The sequence below is a fragment of the Bipolaris oryzae genome (genome assembly GCF_000523455.1).
Source record: "Bipolaris oryzae ATCC 44560 unplaced genomic scaffold scaffold_3, whole genome shotgun sequence".
Lineage (NCBI taxonomy): Eukaryota > Fungi > Ascomycota > Dothideomycetes > Pleosporales > Pleosporaceae > Bipolaris > Bipolaris oryzae.
The window spans coordinates 64,799-77,089 of NW_006911279.1; the positions used below are offsets into that span (position 1 = coordinate 64,799).

At 53.5% G+C, this 12,291-nt stretch overlaps 5 protein-coding genes across 5 annotated transcripts; 2 read left to right on the forward strand and 3 right to left on the reverse strand.

The window, feature by feature from the left end:
* Nucleotides 1–357: 357 nt before the first annotated feature.
* On the forward strand, nucleotides 358–1,213 carry COCMIDRAFT_21733 (uncharacterized protein; the record flags this gene model as incomplete). Its single annotated transcript, XM_007684469.1, has 3 exons — nucleotides 358–462; nucleotides 622–683; nucleotides 736–1,213. The coding sequence occupies 3 exons, from the start codon at nucleotides 358–360 to the stop codon at nucleotides 1,211–1,213; spliced, it is 645 nt and encodes a 214-aa protein (XP_007682659.1).
* A 497-nt stretch (nucleotides 1,214–1,710) lies between these two features.
* COCMIDRAFT_569 (uncharacterized protein) lies at nucleotides 1,711–4,373 on the reverse strand (the record flags this gene model as incomplete). The annotated part of the gene is made up of 3 exons (XM_007684445.1): nucleotides 1,711–2,416; nucleotides 2,462–4,198; nucleotides 4,252–4,373. 3 exons carry the CDS (start codon nucleotides 4,371–4,373, stop codon nucleotides 1,711–1,713), a joined length of 2,565 nt encoding a protein of 854 aa, XP_007682635.1.
* Nucleotides 4,374–4,976: 603 nt separating this feature from the next.
* COCMIDRAFT_570 (glycosyltransferase family 15 protein) lies at nucleotides 4,977–6,331 on the forward strand (the record flags this gene model as incomplete). Its single annotated transcript, XM_007684446.1, has 3 exons — nucleotides 4,977–5,024; nucleotides 5,081–6,212; nucleotides 6,264–6,331. 3 exons carry the CDS (start codon nucleotides 4,977–4,979, stop codon nucleotides 6,329–6,331), a joined length of 1,248 nt encoding a protein of 415 aa, XP_007682636.1.
* A 509-nt stretch (nucleotides 6,332–6,840) lies between these two features.
* On the reverse strand, nucleotides 6,841–8,149 carry COCMIDRAFT_81152 (uncharacterized protein; the record flags this gene model as incomplete). Its single annotated transcript, XM_007684530.1, has 3 exons — nucleotides 6,841–7,020; nucleotides 7,082–7,522; nucleotides 7,583–8,149. The coding sequence occupies 3 exons, from the start codon at nucleotides 8,147–8,149 to the stop codon at nucleotides 6,841–6,843; spliced, it is 1,188 nt and encodes a 395-aa protein (XP_007682720.1).
* A 1,139-nt stretch (nucleotides 8,150–9,288) lies between these two features.
* Nucleotides 9,289–9,582, reverse strand: COCMIDRAFT_81278 (uncharacterized protein; the record flags this gene model as incomplete). Its single annotated transcript, XM_007684531.1, has 1 exon — nucleotides 9,289–9,582. One exon carries the CDS (start codon nucleotides 9,580–9,582, stop codon nucleotides 9,289–9,291), a length of 294 nt encoding a protein of 97 aa, XP_007682721.1.
* Nucleotides 9,583–12,291: the final 2,709 nt, after the last annotated feature.

Below are 12,291 nucleotides of genomic sequence, written 5' to 3' on the forward strand. Positions count from 1 at the left end.
CGAGAAGGGTGGCTTTTAAAAAGAAGGAATACCGGCGCAAGCCCTACATTCAGAGACGGTGAAACTCGTAGAGAGATGAAACTCGAATCCACAATCGGATCATATAGCGCTGCATATTGAAATGTTTGGGAGCGCTAAACACGTACTCAAGACCCGGACGGAAATGCACGCGGCAGCAGACAAAACGCTACGCGTACTACGTTGAAGGAGATGCATGGGGAAATAGCAGCTAGTTGCTGTCAGCCTGTCAAGGCCATTGGCCCTATGCGAGCCTGGGTAGCCACCGTTCAGTTCCATGCAGCCATGTGGGTCGGACCTGCGCAAGCTCAGTGGCGAGGGAGCATCTAGAGCCTCATCATGGCTGTATCGATAAGGGGCCGATGGATTCGTTACGCGTCCATCTACGATGGTGGTTGTGATAGTGGAGCGAGAGAGCGCTCATCGGCGTGGGTCGCCGCTCAGGTGCGTTTCAGTGGCGTAGCATTCACAGACGCCATATACAACAGCCAGCCATGGCAATGACGCTACGATGCGTTCATGTGTACTTGGGCATTCTCCATGTCCACCTGGGCAGTCGTCTGGCTGCTTGCTTGCCCGCTCGCTCGCTTACGACGACAACAGGTCTGCTTGGACGAGTTTACAAATGTTGAAGTTTTGCACGTCTCTCCACGGCGTTGCATGAGGTTGGCGCCGCGTACGAATTTTGGTAGTTGCATGAAGTTGAGAGTGTTTCAGAGTGCCAAGGCCAGACAAGCTAACTCGGCGATTCGGCTCCGATGAAACCCAGGGGCCTCGCGCCCACCACTTGAACAGACAAAGCCGCCGGCCCAGCTCTGCCAGTGGCGCGTACAGCACCGTGTCGACAGAGAAGCGTCCGCGGCGAGGCTTAGCTATGATGCCGAGGGATTTCCTTCCAAACACTCCCCGTCTTGGGGGACATGCTTGCCCCATGGTAATACCTACTCACTTACTTACTTACTTACTTACACATGAACACTTCGGCCTCTCGGACATGGGCCTGACTTTCAAGGGGCCTTTCCTCGCGTCCAGTCTACCCTTGATTTGCTTTTTCAGATTGCAAATCGCTTCCTCGTGGGACCCAAATCCGCACCATGCCAATGGTCGCAGCCAAGAGTGCCTACCAAACACTGTCCTTTGCCATTATTCGAGGCGAGCGCCAGCTCCACAAGAAATTCGTTTTGCCCAAGTGTAGATAGGGTGTCCACGTGTTTGGTACCGAAGGTAAGAAAACATGTGTGCATGGTACATCAGTCCTAAGCTAGGCACAAAAGTTGGCCGTGCAGGGTCTCGGCTACTTACTCACTTACACTACCATGACAGGCGGCATTTGTTTGCATGAAATCAATGCATATATTCGTATATTAAATAACAATACTTTTTTTTCCCTTCTATCATGACTCGAGATTGCCGCTCACCACAATCGTACCCAGTGTGCATGTTTGCTTCCGATACAAACAATCACAGGCACTAGAATATGCCAATCCTTGCCAGGCCATTTGCTGCCGGATCTGTAACCTCCCATTGTGCTTGGCCCATCCGCCATGGCTCCCTCCAAGCCTTCGCGTGCGTTTTGCCCCGGCGCGGCAACATCCCACTTCGCACTGCGCCTCCCATTACCGTCAATCACATTGCGTAATCGGTGGCGTTTCAACCGCGATAGTGTGTTCCAAACATTGCAAATCAGCCCTTTCATCCAAGAAGCTCTACGTCTAGCCCAATCGCCCTCATAAACAAGTTCACGTTTGCTGTTCGAGCGCTCGCCATGTCTGGTGGTAAAGCCTTGCTCACAGAAACGGTTTCCATGACACGGTCCTTCACTCCGAGTACTAGCCTCTGCTGTTGCTCTGGGCTGGCTCCCACACCCATTGCTGCGAGGAACTGCCAGATGTACATGTCGTCTGTGTCGTTGATGCTCCCTGGGAACAGGTAAGGGAGAACAGGCTCAATAACGTCAAACAAACGGTTGTAAAGCCCAGTCCATTGCTGCCAATCCGTCGCCATCTCGGGGGCCGACTGCTTAAGGAGTTCAGCCCGGGAAATCAGGAATGTTAGCAGAGTAAGGCCTATCCTGCTCCGCGCCACTACATGGAGATTGGTGCGGTCTAGAACAAGGCCAAGAAGTCCAATGACAATGTTCAGCGGCGCATCTGAAATGTGCGCATGGATGGGCGACATGACAGTCTGGGAAAAGAGATCGACTTCCTCACGGATTGCCGCACTCAGGGGCTCTTCGGGTGTAGCAATGGCCTGACCCACTACCGAAAGAGCGTCGAGGTGCACGACAATCATGGTCACGACTGTGATGCGCTCCTGCTCGTTAATGTGACGGAAGAGTCGCGGTATAACCTTCTTGCCCTTGGCGTGTGAAAGAATGGAAATGAAGGGGTGAGGCGTGCTAGGCATGTTAGCAGGAGTAGCTTTATTGTGGGGTACGACATACTTGGGATTGATGGGCTCCATAATCTTTGTGTTGAGCCAGAGCTGCTCATGGAGAGCCTCAATCCGCGATCGCCATTCCATGTGTGCTTGGATGGCTTCAGGGGGGCTGTTTTCTTGAATTGGCATTGGCATGGCACGTTCATGATCTTCCATTTGCATCAACGTCTTGTACACAGCCTCGATGTTACGAAGTGTTTGTTTACGATCTGCGATGGAGGACCGAGCGTGTTTTGGGAGCTTGTCGTTGGTTTCCGGTCGCTTGAGGTTCAGCAGCGGTCGTGGCGTCTTGGAGTTGCTGAATGCAATTTTTCCAAGACTGCCCTCAACGACAAGTTGTTTGGCCTTTGGCCGTGCTTTGGCAGCCTCGACTGCGCGTTGGATCTGTTGCTCCATGCGCTGCATGTGGTTGTCGCCTCCACGGCCATGTCGACGGGCGCCGAATCGGTTGTTCGTCTGGAAGAGGTAGGTTTGGGCAAATTGGCTTGCTGGCTGCTGAGGGTTGTGGCGTGGAGCACCCCGGATCTGGCTGAAGACCTGGTAGTAAAAGTCCTCTGCAATGGCAGCTTCGGGGCCCCGTTCTTCCAGATTTCCAGTCGCGGTCATCAACTGCTGCAGCTGGATACGAGTGATGAAGTTCTTGTCCTGAGGCGTCATGAGACCATTGTCCTTTGCCAAAAGGGCAATCTTGTGGTTTCGCTTCGCACGCTTTGCGTCTTCTTCAAGGAAAGCAGCGCGCTCAGCCTCAGATAGCTGAAGGAGCTGTTCCGGATGAGTAATAACCATTCCAGGAAACGAAGGACCTCTGTTGTGAGCTCCTGGCTGACCGCGATGTGGGCCAGGCTGCATAGGCTGGCCCTGGCCGGCGAGGCGGTTGGGATTCTGCAGGATCTGGCGGGGCTGTGCAGGTGAACCTTGGATCTGGTTCTGCGGGGCACCGGGATCATTCGAATGGGGTCGCTGTCGCTGGAGAATGGTGGGCTGCTGGGGCGACTGGGACTGGATGGGCTGGTCTGGCAGTTCGGCACGGAGCTGCTGTTGATGTCTCGGTGGCACGCCCTGCTGCTGTTGCTGGGGCCTCTGCAGGATCTGAGGCGCAATGTGGCCAGGCATGCCGGGATACTGTGGCTGGCCCTGGGGGAACTGGCCCTGCTGCTGGTACTGCTGCTGAGGGTAGCCGGGGAAGGCCTGGGGCGGTGGCTGCTGAGCCGGCGGGGTAGCTCTGGAGTCGTTGTTAAGAGATTGAGCGCGCATCATGGCCTCGACCTCCTCCATGCTCATGACCTTTCTGGTGGGCGCGGGCATCTGGGCAGCGGCGGCGGGCTGTGGCGAGGGCTGGCGCTGGGCGGCGGGCTGCTTGGGCTTGAGGCCCCAGATGTCGGCACGCGCCTCAAGCTGGGGAATGTACTCGGGGTCCTTGTAGCTCTCATAGCCAGAGCGATTGGGCTTGGAGGCCTGGGGGACGGGGGGTCTCTGTTGGTACTGGTGCTGCTGTTGGTGCTGCTGCTGCTGTTGCAATTGGTGTTGCTGGTGGTGCTGGGGGATCTTCTGGCGAGCATGGAACAACATCTGCTCTTCCTGAATGGTACCGGCAACCATTGACGTCTGGCCGGCAAAGTCAAAGTGCTTGCCAACCGACTGCTGCGTGGCCGGGCCGTCGCCGAAGGTATCGTCATTGCGGTCGTCGGCATCGTCGTCTAGCTGGTCGCCGAGGCCGTCGTAGGTATCGTCGAAGTCGATTCTGCGAGTAGTAAGAAGCAGGCCTGGTGGGCGTCGAGGGCGACATGGACATACACATCGTCATCGGCCGCCCCGCCGCCGAGGGCAGCAAAGGCATCGTGCTGGCCAAAGCCGGGGGCAGCAGTCGAATGGCCCTGGCCACGTGGTAGCGTCGTGTCGAAGCCGAAGAAGGACATGGCGACGGGCCTCTCTCACCACACGGTCGATGTGTGGGTGTGGTGGTGGTGGTGGTGATGGGGGTGGTTGTTGTTGTGGGCGGGCGTGTGCGGCGGCGGTGGTGGTGGTCGGTGGATAATCGACGGCAAAGTCCGCGCGCACTCGTATGGCCTGGCTGGCCCTCGTACCCCCCGGGCAAGCCTAGCCTACTATACCTGGGCCTCAGCCACACTTTCTTACTTGCCTACCATTCTTACCACTGCAACAACTCCTTTTCCGGCTGCCCAACTCCTGTTCTACTTCTCTTCCCACCCGCCCTCTCCTTCTTTTTCTCCTTCCCCACCTTGTCCCCCGTTTCACCCCGCCCACCCTTCCGTGGCCTTCTTCTTCCGCCTTGTCCTGCCCATGCGCACGCCTTGCGCCAAGTAGCAGTCGCTCGTTTCCCCTGCACCACGTCGCCGCCGCCGCCAAAGACGCCACGCGCACCCTTTAACCCACTCTTGCTCGCAGCATAAAAGCAGCCTGGCAGAGTGGAGAGTCTCCGACGTCACTAGGAAAGCTCCAGCCTGTCGATCACGACTCGCAGTCTCAACCACCAACACCAACACCGTCCGCCATCCGCCATGGCCGGCAGCCAGCGCTATCTCCGCTACATTGTCTTCGCCGTCATCGTATGATCTTCCCCTGTCACCGCACTCACGCCCACGCAGCCATTGACTCTCTCCAGGCCCTGTTCCTTCTCTACTTCATCGGCTCCTCATCGTCCGTCCCTGCCGCAAGCTGGCCAGCCTACCAAGATGCAAAAACCCCAGCCACACCGCCCCAGGGCAATGCTGCCGTTGTAGACGACGACGAATCCCCTCGCGCTTCCACCCCCAGCACCGGCGCCAACACCAACCCCGGCACTTCGCTCAATGACAAAACACTTCCCCCCGCCACCATTGCCGGTGACCGCATGAACGCAACCTTTGTCACCCTCGCCCGCAACCAGGATGTCTGGGAGATTGCAAAGTCGATCCGCCACGTCGAGGACCGCTTCAACCGCAAGTTCAACTACGACTGGGTCTTCCTCAACGATGACGACTTCAGCGACGAGTTCAAGAAGGTGACGACAGCACTCGTATCCGGCAAGACAAAGTACGGCAAGATCCCCACGGAGCACTGGTCCTTCCCTGAGTGGATTGACCAGGACAAGGCCGCAAAGGTCCGCCAGGAGATGAAGGAGAAGAAGATCATTTATGGAGACTCCATCAGCTACAGACACATGTGCCGTTACGAATCGGGCTTCTTTTTCCGCCACCCATTGATGCTCGACTACGAATGGTACTGGCGCGTCGAGCCCAGCATCGAGCTGTACTGCGACATCAACTACGATACCTTCAAGTACATGGCTGAGCACAAGAAGAAGTACAGCTTCACCCTCAGTTTGTACGAGTACGTCGAGACCATCCCCACACTCTGGGACGCCACCAAGAACTTCACGAAGCACTTCCCCCAGCACATCGCCAAGGACAACTCGATGAAGTTCCTCAGTGACGACGGTGGCGAGACCTACAACCACTGCCATTTCTGGTCCAACTTCGAAATTGGCAACCTTAACTGGCTCCGGTCCGACGCATACATTGACTTCTTCACCTCTCTCGACCAAGCTGGTGGTTTCTTCTACGAGCGCTGGGGCGATGCGCCTGTCCACTCCATCGCCGCCGGTCTGCTCCTGCAAAAGGATGAGCTTCATTTCTTCAATGACATTGCTTACTACCACGTCCCCTTTACGCACTGCCCTACAGGCGAGAAATACCGCCTTGACCATAAGTGCTCATGCAACCCCAAGGACAACTTTGACTGGAAGGGTTACAGCTGTAAGTTTGACCATTTAGCTTTTGCAAATACCAATTCTTACATATCAACAGGTACTTCTCGCTTCTACGAGTTGAATGGCCTGGAAAAGCCAGCAGGGTACGAAAAAGAGCAGGATTAGATGCTCAATCTCACTTTTCGTTTCCAATACTAGTGCGAATCACTGTCGGCTTTGTTTTTCTCTGCTTTTAGCGGACCCGACGTCTGACGTAGTCTAAAGTGCACCGCTCTCCTCATCAGACAAAAGACGACTTGCAGTGAAGATTGTCTTGTTTGTGCTCGCCATCATCAGTCTAGGTATTTGCATGGTCAGAAGACGTCGCACTGGCACATCAAAGTCGCCGCAAAATTCATTAGCCAAATGACCTTTATAGGGAGAAATCAGAGGGGATCAGAAACAAAATTACTCTAAATGGCGTAAATATTGGCTTGGCGTTGAAATGTATGCTTTGGTCATTTACCTCTGGCTTTGACTGGTTGGCCGTCTGAGATGGGTCATGTCGTGGCTGCTATCCATTTACCTGTAATGTTATATATTATTGTAAACATTAGATTTACTGCTTAGACTAATGATGATGATGTGTCTGATGCGTGCAATTGATGTCATATTCTTCTTCTTCTTTTCTGTCATTAATCATTATAGTTGACTATACCGCTACCATCCTTGTTCGCCTTGGGCACCCCATACCTCTCGCTCAACTCATCTTCCTGCGACCGACTTTGCGGATCAAGATACGGCCGTTCGGCACGCACCGCAACGCGCACGGCGTGTCTGCGATGTGGCGCAAATCCATATGATGCTGAGTGATTCTACACTGCGTTAGTATTTACTCTCACAATTACTTGTATCAAGAATCCCCCAAAGGCTTACCGTGACCCTGTTATCCCAAAACGCAACATCACCTTCCTTCCACTGAAACCTCGCCTGGATCTCCGGGCTCGTCGCAACAATCTCATTCAGCAGCCCGATGATGTGGTCAGACTCGGTCTTGGGCACACCCACAATCTTCGTCACGAACCCCGGGTTGAAAAACAGACTCTTCCACCCCGTCACGGGGTTGGTGCGGATAAGCGGGTGCTCCGTCGTCACGGGCTCACGTCGTACCGTGCGGCCCAGGTCGCGCGACCCTTGGGCTTGCAAATCGGCAGAGTGTAGGGCGGTCAGTGACTCGAGGTACTTTTGCATGTGTGGCGAGAGCATGTCGTAGGCTGCGTATTGCGAGCTCCAGAGTGTATCGCCGCCGCCACCCCGTGGCGGGCCTGTGAGGACTTTGAGCGATGTGTAGGATGGTGGTTGGAGTTCGTATGTTACCTGTTGTCATGGGCGTGGTCAGCAAGATCCTGGTATTAGAGGTCAGGCATAGTTCTTTACATCTGAGTGCCAGAGAAATGTGGGTGTGAACAGCGCTCGTAGATCGGGACTTCCTTCTCCTGTGAAGATGACATGTACATCTTCGAGGCCCTCACGCTTGGGAACACCCGTTGTGGCGTGCTTGTGTAGCTCGCCAAAGTACTTGCCCAGCTCTTTTTGCTTGTCAATGGTGAGGTTCTTTTGGTCGCGGAAGAAGACGACGCCTCGTGTCGCAATCAAGCGTGCTAGATCGTTCTTTTGTGCATCGGTAAGGTTGGCGAGGTCCACACCGTGTACCTCAGTCCCAATCTTGGGGTTGTAGTCAAAGACATCTGTGGCAGAGGCAAGGAGGTTCTTGAAGTTTGGGTCTCCTAGTTGGCCCTTTTCTATGTAGGGAATCTCGGTGTATGCCGGCCATGTGATGTCTGGGAAGTGTGGTCTTAAGTCCTCGTACTCGTATGTGTCGTCATGTTGTTTGACTTTTGTTCGTCCCGGGACGTAGCTGTGTGCATTTGTGGGCTTTGATGCCACCACGGGAGTGTCTGTGGTGTTGGGTTGAAATTGTGGTTCAACAAGTCCAGGCGCCATGGCAGCGGCAAGTGTACGATGTACGCTATTTAAGATGGTAGTGATTGCAACGTTTTGGAAGGCTTTCTTCTATGTATGTCTTTTGAAGAGAATGAGGTAGAAGTGATAGAACCTGCAATGGCACTCAAATCGAGAATCTAAATTGCTACAGCAAAGGATGCTCGTATGACTCGAGAAGTGGAATAGTATCTGGGGAAAGAGAAAGCCAGTGAATCCACTACTTATATCCTGCTGAGTAAAGTGATATCTAAAGTGCGTATTGTTGTGGGGAAACAATATGCCGGCCTTGCTGGAGCAATTGCGCCATCGCACCTAATCCGATGATCAAACACAGTCCACAACACTGATGACATTTTGCAATCTTACGTATCGGAGGCGTACGAGAACTGTCATTGAATTACGAAGCACTGAGTGGCTAATGGGAGGAAAAACGATGTACTGCACGGTCTCATATTCTATCGGCCAAGCTGTCTCTTGCTATAATTGCGGCTCAGCGCACATCATTGCGTACAAAGCAGACTAACTGGTGGAGTGAGTTGCTGAAGTCGGTGTAAAATCAGACGCTAGCCTAATGTGGAAGCTGAGGGCATGGCACCATATTGCACCATTTCACGCTCCGAGTTCAACATCGCCCGACAACGGATTTTTTGCCCTAAAGCAACATGGCATTTAGACCGTCAATGTTCCCGTTCCCTGCCGGTTTTGTTCAAGCTGCAAGATTGGCGAGCACAGCCGCGTGGGGAAGGTATGCGGAGGTAGGACGTGGGGACAGGACGTGCGACGTTCCCAGGATTGTGTTGCTTGGTAGAGCTTAATGCCTTCGGATTGTCTGTGATTGTCACTTGTGATCCATACCAACGGCCTCTTAGCGATATACAGCTAGAACCCGCAACACTCAACAATTGTCGCTTGTAGCTACTGATGCGACTAAGTGCCCCCTTTTGTGGTTCCTCCTCCTACTCTGCCGGAAAAAATAACCACGCTTGCTCGAACGCTTCGACACCTGACGCCTGTATCGGCCGCAGAATGTGCAATATAATCAAATTATCAAAAATGCCTTCTCTTATCACTTCTCATTTATATCCTCTGCTAATGTATGCCAAGTCGACGGAGGGCACCCATAAGACACAGTCGTTTTTTTATACTGATCGCCCTGTAATGAAGGGTATCGGGACGCCGTTAAGATTTAGCCACTGTATCGAGGTTTTGCGCCCCTCACGTTGGGACTCGACGACAGGGGCACTTTGGCCACCCGTGGATTCTGAAGTATTCTGAACACGCCGTCGGACGATGCCCTTTTCTTCTAGGATGGGACTCCAGTACGGGTGTGTGCCTTTGTGTATGCGGTAGAGTTCGTAGTTGCCGAAGATAAGAACGAGTGTGGATGTGACGGGTATGCGTGAGATGTTGTGGAAGATACGTGTGGAGCTCATGTTTCACGATTTAAATCAGGCTGGATATGTAGAACGGAGTAGTGAATGATGTACTGGACACGCTCAGCACCTTTCTGAGGTTGAGTATGGTGAGTAAGTATGCGCGGGAGGCGGAATGGGGTGATGCGGAGTCTGGCGAGAGATGAGTGGCTGCAGCGCGGGGACACGCCTTAGCGCGATTTCGCCGCCGAGCCGCATCAACTTTCTCGACTATGCGACAGCTCCGTTCAATCCACCCACTCCAATCTTCCATAGTCAACCACGGCCAGATTACAACACATCATGCGTACTAGCACCTAAGCGAAAGACTTGAATTCAGAAACCGCATAAATCCGATCATCGGCAAGCGCGACTTCACCAGTCCCGACAATTCACAGAGCCACGCGCCTTGCGAAGACGCAGATTACCGCCATGGACGACCTCGAGAACCTCGAATTCCTATCGCTTGTTTCCAAGGTCACGTCGGAAATACAGAACCACGTTGGTGTCTCTGATAAGACACTTGCCGAGTTCGTCATCGACCAACATGCCGACTGCAAGGATGTTGCCGATTTCAAGAAACAGCTCGAGGATGTTGGCGCCGAGTTCCCACAGAGCTTGGTCGAGAGCATCGATCGCCTGATTCTGACTCTACATCCCAAATACAAGAACAAAGGCGCAGGCGGGAAGCAGGGAGGCGCAAATACAGAAGACGATGGAGATGCAACAAGTCGCAAGACGCGTGTCTTCAAAGGATTAGCCATTCCCGATAGGGAGGTTGAATACGATGTGGCAGATGAGGAGCCGACAAATGATGCACCGCAGGCCGATGCGCTAGACGACACGTTTGCTATGCTGGAAGGACTGGCAGGGAAGGCACCAGGCAAGCCCAAGGAGCGGTCGCGCAAGAGGAGCATGAGCCCATACGATAGCGAAGACGATACCAGTAGGAGCAAACGACATAGGCGAAGGGACACATCACTTTCTCGCTCGCCATCCAGAAGTCCGCGGCGGGGGCGACAACGGGAGCAGAACGACGAATTGGTTTTCGAAGACGAATTTGGCCGTACGCGAACCGTCAAGCCCAGCAATAAACAACGAAGCCGCAAGAAGTATCGCGACGAAGATATCGAAGAGTTCCGACGGCCACCCACTCCCGAGCTCGACGACGAGCCAGTGCTGTACAAGATTTACGACGGCAAGGTCACGGGTGTCAAGGACTTTGGCTGCTTTGTCAATCTACAAGGTGTAAAAGGCAAGGTCGACGGACTAGTTCATGTCACCCAGATGATCGAGGGGCGAGTCAACCATCCATCAGATCTTGTGTCGAGATGGCAGGAGGTCAAGGTTAAAGTTATCAAGACAGAAAACGGTAGGATATCACTCTCGATGAAAGAGGTGGACCAGCGGACTGGCCGTGATCTTGCACCGGGAAAGCGTATAGCATCATTTGGAACTGGCGCGAACTCGCAAGGCCTCGGTGGCATTTCAGGAGTTGATAGCTCCGTGCCCGTTGTTGAGGATGGCTACAATAGCCGTAAAAATGGCATGCGGAAACGTATGACTTCGCCAGAGCGATGGGAGATCAAACAACTCATCGCCTCTGGTGTAATTCCTAAATCTGACTACCCCGATATTGATGAGGACTTTAACGCTCATATCAACGGCGAGGGCGGTTTCGAAGAGGAAGAGGATGTTGACATTGAAGTCCGTGAAGAAGAGCCACCCTTCTTGGCCGGTCAGACCAAGCAATCACTGGAGCTTTCGCCAATCCGCGTTGTTAAAGCACCTGATGGCTCGCTCAACCGTGCCGCAATGGCCGGAGACACATTAGCCAAGGAACGTCGTGATCTTAAACAACAAGAAGCACAGGAGAAGGCGGCAAAAGAAGCGGCAAATGTGGACTTGAGCAGTCAGTGGAACGACCCCATGGCCCAGCAACGGCAGTTCGCAAGCGATCTCCGCAACACTCGAACGAATGAACCCAGTCAAGCACTGCCAGAATGGAAAAAGATCTCCACAAATAGTAGGGAAACCTCTTTTGGCAAGCGTACCAACATGAGCATCAAAGAACAGCGAGAGTCCCTGCCTGTCTTCAAATTCAGGAAGCAACTCCTCGAGGCCGTTGCGGCCCATCAAATCTTGATTGTAGTTGGTGATACTGGATCTGGAAAAACAACACAGATGACACAGTATTTGGCCGAAGCCGGTTATGCCAACGAACTTGTTATTGGCTGCACTCAGCCCAGGCGTGTAGCAGCTATGAGCGTCGCCAAACGTGTTGCTGAAGAAGTTGGCTGCACTCTAGGGAACGAGGTTGGTTACACGATTCGATTTGAAGACAAGACTTCACCAGATACGCGTATCAAGTACATGACGGACGGTATCCTGCAGCGTGAGATTCTCTTGGACCCCATGTTGTCCAAGTACAGCTGTATCATGCTCGATGAGGCCCACGAACGCACCATTGCCACGGACGTCTTGTTTGGGTTGCTGAAAAAGACGCTCAAGCGACGACCGGACATGAAGCTCATCGTTACCAGTGCCACTCTGGATGCCGACAAGTTTTCGGAGTACTTTTACAAGTGTCCCATTTTTTCAATCCCAGGTCGCACGTTCCCTGTCGAGGTGATGTATAGTCGGGAGCCTGAGTCTGATTACCTTGACGCGGCATTGGTTACGGTCATGCAGATCCATTTGACAGAACCAGCAGGTGATATCTTGCTCTTC